This window comes from Mobula hypostoma, chromosome X2, assembly GCF_963921235.1.
Source record: "Mobula hypostoma chromosome X2, sMobHyp1.1, whole genome shotgun sequence".
NCBI lineage: Eukaryota > Metazoa > Chordata > Chondrichthyes > Myliobatiformes > Myliobatidae > Mobula > Mobula hypostoma.
Genome location: NC_086129.1, coordinates 36,772,225 through 36,785,369, shown reverse-complemented (window position 1 = coordinate 36,785,369; position 13,145 = coordinate 36,772,225). Strand labels below are relative to the sequence as shown.

The 13,145-nt window shown below is 43.0% G+C and overlaps 1 protein-coding gene across 3 annotated transcripts in view; it reads right to left on the bottom strand.

The window, feature by feature from the left end:
• mcamb (melanoma cell adhesion molecule b) overlaps positions 1-13,145 on the bottom strand; it is a 133,246-nt gene that overhangs the window by 33,642 nt on the left and 86,459 nt on the right. For 2 of the 3 annotated variants that reach the window (XM_063038205.1, XM_063038203.1), the window contains exons 2-3: positions 12,543-12,670; positions 5,747-5,960 (exon numbers count right to left, since the gene is read on the bottom strand). In XM_063038205.1, the coding sequence (XP_062894275.1) occupies positions 5,747-5,960; positions 12,543-12,670 (342 nt within the window). The remainder of the gene's footprint in view (positions 1-5,746; positions 5,961-12,542; positions 12,671-13,145) is intronic. The other variant, XM_063038206.1, reaches the window with a different exon arrangement.

Sequence of the window (13,145 nt, the reverse complement as noted above, 5' to 3'; positions counted from 1 at the left end):
CCATGGCATTCTCAAGGAGCAGCCAGAAGTCCTGGTACATATTGGTACCAATGCCATAGGTAGACAAGGTGAGGAGGTCCTGAAGAGAGATTTTAGGGAGCGAGGTAGAAAGCTGAGAAGCAAGTCCTCCAGGGTAGCAACCTCTGGATTGCTGCCTGTGCTATGTCCCACTGAGCATGGCTAAGGAACTGGTGCTGGGGGCAGGGGTTCAGATTTATGGATCACTGGGATCTCCTCCGAAGCAGGTAAGACCTATACAAAAAGGACGAGTTACACTTGAATCCGAGGGGGTCCAATATGCATGTGGGCATGTAGTTGGTTTACAAACAAAGGTAATATGCAGTGAGACTGCTAGCAAGAGAGGCTGATGACAGGACAAAATTGCAGTCAACAGGATGAGTTGCAATGTAAAAGGCAGACAAAATCAAAAGGTGAATACGGGACTGAAGGTGTTATATTTGAATGCGTACAGTATACAGAATAAGGTAGATGAACTTGCAGCACAGTTACAGATCGGCAGGTATGATGTTGTAGGCATCACTGAATCGTGGCTGAAAGAAGATTATAGTTGGGAGCTTAAAGTCCAAGGATACACACTATATCGAAAGGATAGGCAGTAAGACAGAGGGAGTGGTGCAGCTCTGTTGGTAAGAAATGAAATTTAAGTCATTAGAAAGAGGTGACATAGGGTCGGAAGGTGTTGAATTATTGTGGATAGAGCTGCAAAGGTAAAATGACCCTCCAACCTGATGGCATGAACATTGACTTCTCTAACTTCTGTTAATGCCCCACCTCCCCCTCATACCCCATCCCTTATTTATTTTATTTTCTCCCTCTATAACTGTCGTATACAGACCCCAAAACAGTAGTAAGCATACCCAAAACATTACAATTAGTCATGGGGAATTTCAATATACAGGTAGATTGGGAAAATCAGGCTGGTGCTGGATCCCAAGAGGGGGATTTTCTAGAATATCTACAAGATGGCTTTTTAGAGCAGCTCATGGTTGAGACCACTAGGGGATCTGCTCTTCTGGACTGGGTGATGTGCAATGAACCAGAATTGATAAAAGACTTTAAGGTAAAAGAACCCTTAGGGGAAAGTGACCATAATAAGACTGAATTCATCCTAAAATTTGAGAAGGAGTAGCTAAAGTCAGATGTATCAGTATTACAGTGGAGTAAAGGGAATTCCAGAGGCATGAGAGAGGAGTTTGCCAGAATTGATTGGAAAAGAACACTGGCAGGGAAGATGGCAGACCAGCAATGGCTGGAATTTCTGGAAGCAAGTCGGAAGGCACAAGATATATACATCCCAAAAAGGAAGAAGTACTCTAAAGGCAAGATGACACAACTGTGGCTAACAAGAGTAACCAAAAGAGAGGGCATATAATATAGCAAAAATTACTGGGAACAGAGGATTGGAAAGCTCTTAAAAATCAACAGAAGGCAACTAAAAAGGTCATTAAGAAGGTAAACATGGAAAACGAAAGTAAGCTAGCCAATAATATTAAACAGGATACCAAACGTTTCTTCAGATACGTAAAGGGTAAAAGTGAGTCAAAAATGGATATTGAACCGTTGGAAAACGATGCCGGGGAACAAGGAAATGGCGGATGAACTGAATAAGTATTTTACATCAGTCTTCACTGTGGAAGACACTAGCAGTATGGTGGAAGTTCTAGGTGCTAGAGGTGATGAAGTAAGTTAAGCTATCATTACTGGGGAGAAGGTTCTTGGGACACTGAAAGGTCTAAAGGTAGATAAGTCACCTGGACCAGATGGTGTACACCCAGTGTTCTGAAAGAGGTGGCTGAAGAGATTGTGGAGGCATTAGTAATGATCTTTCGAGAGTCACTAGATTCTGGAATGGTTCTGGAAGATTGGAAAATTGCAAACGTCACTCCACTCTTCAAGAAAGGAGAGAAGCAGAAGAAAGGAAATTATAGACCAGTTAGTCTGACTACAGTGGTTGGGAAGATGTTGAAGTCGTTTGTTAAGGATGTGGTTTCAGAGAACTTGGAGGTACAGGATATACATAATAGGCCATAGTCAACATGAAAGCACAGAAAATCTTGCCTGACAAATCTGTTGGAATTCTTTGAAGAAATAACAAGCAGGATAGATAAAGGAGAATTGGTTGATGTTATGTACTTGGATTTTCAGAAGGCCTTTGACAAGGTGCCACACATGAGGCTGTTTAACAGGCTCCAAGCCCATGGTATTACAGGAAAGATTCTAGCATGGATAAAGCAGTGGCTGGTTGGCAGGAGGCAGACTGGGAATAAAGGGAGCTTTTTCTGACTGGTTGCCAGAGACTAGTGGTGTTCCACATGGATCTGTGTTGGGACTGATTCCTTTTACGTTGTATGTCAATGATTTGGATGATGGAATTGATGGATTTGTAGATGATATGAAGATAGGTGGAGGGGCAGGTTATTTTGAGGAAATAGAGAGGCTAAGAAGAACTTAGGCAGATTAGGAGACTGGGCAAAGAAGTGGCAAACAGAATACATTGTTGGGAAGTGTATGGTCATGCACTTTGGTAGAAGAAATTAAAGGGTTGACTATTTTCTAAGTGGAGAGAAAATTCAAAACACTGAGGTGCAAAGGGGCTTGGGAGTCCTTGTGCAGGATTCCTTAAAGGTTAATTTGCAGGTTGAGTCTGTGAGGAAGGCAAATGAGATGTTAGCATTCATTTCAAGAGGATTAGAATATAAAAACAAAGATGTAATGTTGAGATTTTATAAGGCACCGGTGAGGCCTCACTTGGAGTATTGTGAGCAGTTTTGGGCCCCTTATCTTAGAAAGGATTTGCTGAAACAGGAGAGGGTTCAAAGGGGGTTCACAAAAATGATTCCAGGATTGAATGGCTTGGACGAATGAGGGGTGACCTCACTAAAACTTATTGAGTGGTGAAAGGCCCTGATAGAGTGGATGTGGAGAGGATGTTCCCTATGGTGGGAGAGTCCAAGATCAGAGGACACAGCCTCAGAATTAAGTGGTGTCCTTTTAGAATGGAAATGAGGAGGAATTTCTTTAGCCAGAGAGTGGTGAAGCTGTGGAATTTGTTGCTACAAGCAGCTGTGGAGGCTTTATGTACATTTAAGGCAGAAGTTGATAGATTCGTGATTAGTCAGGGCATGGAGGGACACTGGAAGAAGGCAGGAGATCAGGGCTGAGAGGATCAGCCATGATGAAATGGCAGAGCAGACTTGATAGGCCAAATGATCTAATTCTGCTTCTATGTTTTATGGTCTTATGATCTAAAACCATTCATAACCTGAGCAGCTCACAAGTTGAAAATGTAGCTATGAACCAAATTCCCACATAGCAGTTGGTATCTGCACAGACCGATTGTCCCATAGGGAATAGATCATCTGGGGAAAGCATTTTAAATCTTGGTTTGCAGTTTCTTTTATAAAGTTTATAACAACAAAATTTGCCTGAGCCAATCTTGGGTTAATAATGATATTTATTTAAAAGATTTTACTGTAGACAAGGTGTTTGTAAAAGGACTCTGCTGCCGTCCTACAGGCTGTGTCTCGTGAGGATCTGTAAAATGGATATCAGTGTGTCAAATAGAATATATTCTTGTTAGGTTTAATGGGACAAAATTCCAGTTAGTGTCAAGAACAGTTGCCCGCAGCCCCACAGAAGATGGCAAATCCATAAGACCTGAAGAAATGGAAGCAGAATTAGGCCACTCAGCCCATTGATCTGCTCCACCACTCCATCATAGCTGATTTATTATCCCTCTCAACCCCATTCTTCTGCCTTCTCCCCGTAAACTTTAACATACTTACGAATTAAAGAACCAGTCAACCTCTGTTTTAAATATACCCAATGACTTGGCCTCCACAGCCAACTATGGCAATTAATTTCATAGATTGATTCACCCCCTCATCTCCGTTCTAAAGGGACTTCATGTATTCTGAGGCTGTGCACTCTGCACCGATACTCACCCGCTATAGGAAACATCCTCTCCATATCCACTCTATCTAGGCCCTTCAATATTTGATAAGTTTCAGTGAGATTCCCACTCATTCTTCTAAACTCCAGCGAATACAGGCCCAAAGCCATCAAACCTTCCTTGTATGTTAACACTTTCATCCCAGGATTATTCTTGTGAACCTCCTCTGGACCCTCTCCAATGTCAACGCATCCTTTCTTAGATAAGGAGCTGAAAACTGCTCGTAATACTCTAACCACAGTCTGACCAATGCCTTATAAAGCCTCAGCATTACATCCTTGCTTTCATATTCTAGTCCTCTCAAAATGAATGCTAACATTGCATTTGACTGTGTTACCACTGACTCAACTACCAAGTTAACCTTTAGGGAATCCTGCACAAGGACTCCCAAGTCCCTTTGCACTTCCAATTTCTGAATTCGCTTCTCATTTCCTTCCAAATGCTGGTTCGTATGTAAGGACTATACATAGAAACATAAAAACATAGAAAACCTACAGCACAATACAGGCCCATCGGCCCACAATGCTGTGCCGAACATGTCCTTACCTTAGAAATTACCTAGGGTTACCCATAGCCCTCTATTTTTCTGAGCTCCATGTACCTGTCGAGGAGACTCTTAAAAGACTCTGCCATATCCGCCTCCACCACCGTCACCGGCAGCCCATTCCACACACTCACCACTCTCTGTGTAAAAAAAACTTACCCCTGACATCTCCTCTGTATCTACTTCCAAGCACCTTAAAACTGTGCCCTCTCGTGCTAGCCATTCCAGCCCTGGGAAAAAGCCTCTGACTCTCCACACGAACAATACCTCTTATCATCTTATACATCTGTACGTAAGTGTTCATGACATTGGGAGGATTTGTACTTAAAAAAGAACTGGAAAAAACACCAAGGATAAAAACGTTAAGCATGCAGTTGTTAATGTCTCAAAGAATAGCGGTATCTTCACATTGTGTTCAGTACAAAACTGCTTTGTATTAAAAAGGTGCATGTCTTCACAGACAAAGCCTGGTAAGGATTTTGTAAGCAAGAATAGTGGAAGCAGTGTCAACACAAGAGAAATTAGATGAAAGGACAAAAATTCAGGTCAATCATAAAATAGTAAGAACATAAGTGGTTCAAAGCCTGTACAAGTATGATGGGCCAAATGATCTCTTATGTGATGTATTATCCTATGCGGATGCTTTATAAGGCTTTGGTCAGACTGTACTTGGAGTATTGTGAACAATTTTGTACCCCATATTTAAGAAACAATGTGCTGGCACTGGAGAAGTCCAGAGGGGATTTATGAGAATGATTCTGGGGATAAAAGGATTAACATATGAGGAGCGTTTGATGGCTCTGGGCCTGTAGCTGGAGTTTAAAAGAATGAGGCCGGATCTTTATGATACCTACCAAACATTGAAAGGCCTTGATAGAGTGGGCGTGGAGAGAATATTTCCAATAGTGGGAGAGTCTAAGACCAGAGGGCACAAACTCAGAAGAGAGGGGCGTGCATTTAGTACAGAGATGAGAAGAAATTTCTTTAGCCAGAGTGTGGTGAATCTGTGGAATTCTTTACCACAGACAGCTGTGGAGGTCAAGTCATTGGGTATATTGAAAGCAGAGGTTGATAGGTTTTTGATCAGTAAGGGCATCAGAGGTTATGGGGAGAAGACAGAAGAATTGGGATAATAAATCAGCCATGATTGAATATCAGATAAGACTTGAGGGGCCGTATGGCCGAGGCTGCTCCCATGTCTTATGGTGTTATGGTGCTAACAAACTCACCATAGACGTTGAGCTTTGTTACATTTTCTCCACTGCCTGCAGGACCTGCACTAACTTGGCAGAGGAACTCCCGTTCATCCTCAACCCTGACAGGATTAATGGTCAGGGTGTAGTTCTCGTCTACTCTGATTCGATCAGTGTAGTCGGTCTGAGGGTCAGTAACCTTGTTATCCATGTCTTGAAAATAGATTCGTTTGCGCTGATTCTTCACCACCTGAAAGTACACAGAAGGTTGGGATTTTGAAAGAAGTTGGTTGCAATTATTTTCCCCAAGCTGTCAACAACTCCACCCATTAACTCGCCCCACATCAGCCACTCTCTCCACAGCCCCTCTGCACCCTTCATCCCACACTGCACTGCCACGTTATGCTTACACTTCACACTTCATACCAGTACTGACACACTGTTTTCATATGCCTTGCTGCTGACTAGAGCAGTTCCTTTTGCCAGGGGTCACTTTATCAGTTTTGAGCAGTGGCCAATTAGCGATCTGAAGTGCGACAATACGTAGCTCACTCGGATTCACAGATTGAGTGCATAAGGCATCGATTTGTGGTAGCTCGGTGTTTTGAGAAGCGGCCAGTCAGAGATCCAAAGTGTGAGAAGGCGCAGCTCACTCGTGTTTGCTGATCAAGTACATAAGGCATTGATTTGCGGCAGGTTCATCTTTTGAGCAGTGGCCCAATCAGCGACCCGAAGTGTGAGAAGACGTAGCTCACTGGCATTTGCCGACTGAGTACGTAAGGCATCGATTTGCGGCAGTTTGGTGTTTCGAGCAGCGGCTGGTCAGAGATGCGATGCATGAGAAGCCATAGCTCACTCAGGGCCACCGACTGAGTACATAAGGCATCGATTCGCGGCAGTTCGGTGTTTTGAGCAGCAGCAAATTAGCGACCTGAAGCATGAGACGATGTGACGTAACTCACTCAGGCTTGCCGAATGATTACATAAGGTATCAACTCATGGCAATTCAGTATTTTGAGCAACGGACAACCAGCAATTGGAAGCGTAAGAAGACGCAGCTTACACATGTACACCAATTGAGTACAGAAGGCATGGATTTGCGACATTTCGGTGTTTTGAGCAGTGGCCAAACAGAAATCTGAAGCATGAGATGACTCACCTCACTCAGGTTTGCTGATTAAGTACATAAGGCATTGATTTGCTGCAGTTTCATCTTTTGAGCAGTGGCCAATTAGCGATCTGAATTGTGGCAATACGCAGCTCACTCAGGTTCACCAACTGAGTACATAAGGCATCGATTTGCGGCACTTTGGTGTCTTGAGCAGCGGCCAATCACAGATCAGAAGCATGAGAAGACACAGCTCACTCACGTGCGCCGATTGACTACGCAAGGCATTGATTTGCATCGTTTTGAGCAACGGAAAATCAGCGATCCAGACTGATTGGCAAGAGCAAATTAATATATAGCAGGGACAAGCATACGGCTATTTTCAGAGCACCCATTGTTAAAAAGGAGGGTGTGAGAATGGGGGTTTTTAAGGCTTTAGCTCTTCAAGGCTTGAGTGAGAGAAGGCAAAAAAAAAGCTGTAGGTAGATCTCTTTCCCAGTTTATTTACTGTTTCCTTCTTTATATTTACTCAGTTAGAACAGTAGGGACACCAGACAGGATAATTGAATACTCCACTTGCGGGAAGTGGGAAGGCAGAGACACCTCCGTGTGTCCGTGACGACCACACCTGCAAGAAGTGCATCCAGCTGCAGCTTCTAACACCCCACGTTAAGGAGCTGGAGCTGGAACTGGATGAACTCTGGATCACTCGGGAAGCTGAGGAGGTGATAGATTGGACACAGGGAGAGGCACATACACTTCAGGTGCAGGACACAGGAGACTGGGTGACAGTCAGAAGGGCGAAAGAAGTTAACAGCCAGTGCAGAGTACCCCTGTATCATCCCCCTCAACAACAGGTATATCGCTTTGGATACTGTTGGGGGGAATGACCTAGCAGAGGAAAGTCACAGCAGTCGGGTCTCTGGCACTGAGACTAGCTCTGTGGCTCAGAAGGGAAGAATTCAAACATTCAAAGCGCATTTATTATCAAGGTACATTACATCCCTGAGGTTTGTTTTCCCAAAACATCAAATCCTCAACACACAAAATAAAAAAACAAATCATGCAAATGGCAAGAAAAACAAAACGAGTGAAAAACACAATACAAAACACCAAATCACAAAAACATGAGAGTCCAGGCATGTTCAGCTCCGCTCACTTCAATCCAATGCCGTGTCTCTCACTATCTGCAGGCTAGTCCCTCCCCATCAAAAACACACATAAAACAGCAACAAAAAAAAAAGCAGCAAATCAGAAACACATCATAATGCGAAGTACAGAGCCCAATCCACAAACTGCGACGATTACACCTTGCCCAAGACTCATGGACTCTGGCACCACCCTCCGGCAGCATCGAGCGAGAGGGAGAGAGAAACCATTCGTACAGTACTTAGGCAAATTTCTCCAGGAGCAGTGAACAAGGGGGAGTGACAGTCCGTTCATACACAGGTAAACGGCGCTAAACACTCCCGCCCCCACCAGCACCACCGGCTTCTGCTCTCGTCCTCGTTGATTTCAATCTTCCTTAAAAAGGGAAGGGGTGGGGGGGGGGTGGAGAAGAAGAGGTGAGCTCTAGTGATCGGAGATTCGTTGATTAGGGGAACAGGAGGTTCTGTGGACAAGAACGAGATTCCTGGATGATATGTTGTCTCCCGGATGCCAGGGACCAGGATATCTTGAGTTGAGTCCTCAGCATTCCTAAATGGGAGGGTGAGCATGTCATGGTCCAATGACATAGGTAGGAAGTGTGAAAAAAGTTCTGCAAAGTGAGTTCATGTAGCTGGATGCTAAGTTAAGGGCAGGACCTCCAAGGTTGTGATCTCAGGGTTGCTACATGCTACATGCCACATGCTAGTGAGGCCAGAAATAGGAAGATTATACAGTTTAACATATGGCTATGGAGATGGCACAGGAGGAAGGGTGTCAGATTTTTGGATCCAGAAAAGATGGGGCCTGTACTGAAGAGACAGTTTGCCCTGAACTAGAAGGGGACTAATATCCTAGCGGGAAGGTTTGCTAGTGTTACACAGTGGGGGGAGGGGGGGGTTAAAACTAGAATTGCAGGGGGATGGGAACCAGAATGCCAGAACAGATAGTGGAGAGGTTGTGGAGTGACTAATGTTCTGAACCGCGTATATTTCAATGCAAGAAGTATTGTAGGAAAGGCAGATGAGCTCAGGGCATGGATCAACAACTGGAATTATGATATTCTAGCCATTCGTGAGACCTGCTTGCAGGACTGGCAGTTCAATATTCTGAGGTTCCTCTGTTTTAGATGTGACAGAGCAGGAAGGATTAAAGGGGAAGGGTGACGTTACCAGTTAGGAAAAATGTCAAGGCAATGCTCAGTCAAGACAGACACGAGAATTAGTTTAGTGAGAGTTTATGGGTAGAAATGAGGAATAAGAAAGGTATGACCCTGTCAATGGGGGTATATTATAGACCACCCAATAATCAGTGAGGTTTAGTGGAACAAATTTATAGAGAGATCACAGACTGTTTAAAAAAACATACAATTGTTATAGTAGGTGATTTTAACTTTCCACATATTGACTGGGACTCCCGCACTGTAAAGGGACTAGATGGGATAGAGTTTGTCAAAGGTGTTCAAAAAAGTTTCCTGAATCAGTGTATAGAATTCCCAAAGACAGAATTTGTGATACTTGATCTGCTATTAAGGAATTAGACAGGGCAGGTGACAGAAGTTTGTGTAGGGGAACACTTTGCATCAAGTAATCATAATGCCATTAGTTTCAAAGTAAATATGGAAAATGATAGGTCTGGTCCATGGATTGAGATTCTAAATTGGAGAAAGAACAATTTTGATGGTATCAGAAAGGATCTGGCAAGTGTGGATTGGCAAAGGTGACTTGGTAAGTGGGAGGCCTTCAAAAATGAATTTTTGAGAGGATAAAGCTTGTATGTACCTGTCAGAATTTAGACAGGTCAAGGTTTAGGGAACCTTGGTTTTCAAGTGATATTGAGATACTGGTTCAGAAAAAAAATTGTTAGTGCATAGCAGTTAGAGACAAATGAGGTACTTAAGGAGTACAAGAAATGCAGAGAACACTTAAAAAATAAATCAGGAGAACTAAAAGACATGAGGTTGCCCTAGCAGACAAGGTGAAGGAGAATCCTAAGGGATTCTACAGGTATGTTAAGAGCCAAAGTATTGCAAGGTAGAAAATTGGTCCTCTAGAAGATCAGAATGGTAATCTGTGTGTGGAGACAAAAGAGATGGGGTGACCTTAAATGGAATTTTTGCATCTGTACTTACTTGGGAGACAGACACAGAATCTATAGAAATAAAGCAAAGCAGCAACGAGGTCATGGATCCTATACGGATTACAGATTATAGTGGAAGAGGTGTTTGCTGTCTTGAGGCAAATGAGGGTGGATAAATCCCCAGGACCTGAAAAAGTGTTCTCTTGGACCCTGTGGTGTTGTGCTTTGGTAGGACCAACCAGGGTAGGTCTTACAAAGTGAATGGCAGGGCACTGAGGAGTGTGGTAGAACAAAGGGATCTGGGAATACAGGTCATACTTCAATGAAAGTGGTAGCACAGGTAGATAGGGTCATAAAGAAAGCTTTTGGCACATTGGCCTTCATAAATCAAAGTATTGAGCACAGGAAATGATATGTTATGTTGAAGGTGTATAAAACAGTGGCGAGGCCTAATTTGGAGTATTGTGTGCAGTTTTGGTCACCTACAGGAAGGAAGGATGTAAATAAGTTTGAAAGAATACAGAGAAAATTTACAAGGATGTTTCCAGGACTTGAGGACCTGAGTTATAGGGAAGGGTTGAATAGGTTATGATTTTATTCTCTAAAACAAAGAAGATTGGGGGGAGATTTGATAGGGGTATACAAATTTATGTAGGGTATAGATTGGGTAAATGCAAGCACACTTTTTCCACTGAGGTTGGGTGGAACTACAACTGGAGGTCATAGGTTAAGGGTGAAAGGTGAAAATTTTAAGTGAGGGGAAACTTCTTCACTCAGAGTTGTGAGAGTGTGGAATGAGCTGCCCGTGGAAGTGGTGCACGCTAGCTCGATTTCAATGTTTAAGAGAAGTTTAGATAGGTACATGGATAGTGGGGGTATGGAGGGCTATGGTCCAGGTGCAGGGAGTAGGCAGTCTAAATGGTTCAGCGCTGGTTAGATGGGCCAAAGGGCCTGTTTCTGTACTGTAATTTTCTATGACTCTGGATTTTTCCTGTCAGAGTCACCTTGTGTACAGACACTCCTGTACCTAGCATCACTCTAGGTACATATAAGCTGACAGGATATACAGTCACATTCAACAATTACTCATACATTGGGTTTTATAGGATTGCTTTTATATTTATATTTATTGTGTTTTAGGCTTATTTTTTAAAAATCTGAATGGCATTTGGAGTGACAATCATTTTATCTCCTTTACACTCGTATACTGAAGAAAGACAAACTTGAGTTTTGGTTTTGAATCTCGACTTCCTATTCCAAAACCATGGGTACTGTCAGCATAGCTATGGCCACCTGCAGGATCCAATGAACACTCCACCCCACGCTTACCTCTAGTGCCACAGGGCAGAGGTGCAGAAGACAGCTAGCGACTTTTTCACAAAGTGGAAATGGCTAATACAAGGGGGCATAATTTTAAGGTGATTGGAGGAAAGTATAAAGGGGGATATTTGTGGCATGCATTTTCACACAGAGTGGTGAGTGCATGGAATACACTGTCAGGGGTAGTACTAGAGGCAAATACATTAGGGACATCTAGATATTCTTAGATAGGCATGTGAATGATTGGGGAAAATGGACGGCTATGTGGAGGAAAGGGTTAGATTGATTTTGGAGTAGGTTAAAAGGTCAGCACAAGATCATGGGCTGAAGTGCCTGTACTGGTCAATGTTCCACTCCAATGATATACTCCAGGAGTGTATTATTGGATATTTTCAGTCGCTTGCCATTCAAGATGAGGTAGTAAATTGGATTAGACATTGGCTTTGTGGGAGAAACCAGAGAGTGATAGTAAATGGCTGCCTCTCTGGCTGGAGGCCTGTGACTACATCTATTTCAACGATCTGGATAATAATGTGGTTAACTGGATCAACAAATCTGTGGATGTCACCATGATTGGGGCTGTAGTGGACATCTATAAGAAGCTTTCAAAGCCTTCAGTTGCAGCATAATAAATAAGCGATTTTTAAAACATTCCTGTAAAATATACCTTTAACACTTTTCCCGTTTACCAATCGATGGATTGAAGTAAATTTTGCAATGTCTCTGAATGTTAAGGAGCTCTCCAGCACAATCAGAAACAAGAACCCAGTCTGTAACAGAGTGGTGGGCCCCACTCTACCATTATCACAGGAACAAGGAGGCCAATCTGCTACAGAGCAGCTGAATGCATTATCTAGGGTCACTCAGTCACACAGGAACAAAGCTGCACTATCAGATAATCACTCAGTCACGGATCCTTGAGGCACGGTGCCCATTGCTGTGGGGTCAGTCACTGACAGTGATAAGGAATTAGTAATTCACATGGCGGCAGGACCGTACCATTGTGTAGGCAGTGACACAAGGATGTATCCATCAGCCAGTAATGCCTCCATGATCAAGGCATGTAACCATAGGTCCCATTACTATTAGTGTGGGTAATATTGTGGGACAGTCGGGCACATAATGACAGAATGCTTTCTGATAGGATCAGCTGTCATTGAGCAAGATGGTTCTACTCACAACAAACCACTGAACATATCGTATTGTGTCTGGGGTGGAAATCTCTGGAACACATGGAATGCTGATGGCTTTCTTGATCTCTGCCTCCTCTACAGATGGTGTGACAACGCGAACAGTGGCAATTATCCCTGTGAACAAAAAGCAAAGACATTAGCTACAACTCTCAACTTGTCTCCCGCTCTGTAAATGAAGTGTGTCTGTGCTGGGAACGAGTTTCAATACAGGGCATGTACTTCAGAAAGTTTTAAATTTGGAGTTTAAAGTATAATTATTATCAAAATACATATATGGCACCATATGCTACCCTGAGGTTCATTTTCTTGTGGGCATTCATATTAAATAAAAAGAAAACGACAGAATCAATGAAAAGCCGCACATGACAGAAATTGACAAATGACCAATGTGAAAAGACAAAAAAACTGTGCAAATACAAAAATAAAATAAAATAATAAATAAATAAATAAATAAACAAACAAGCAAGCAATGGATACTGAGAACGTCAGTTGTAGAGTCCTTAAAATTGAGTCCATAGGTTGTGGAATCAGTTTAGTGATGGGGTGAGTGAAGTTATCCCCTCTGGTTCAAAAGCCTGATGGTTGAAGG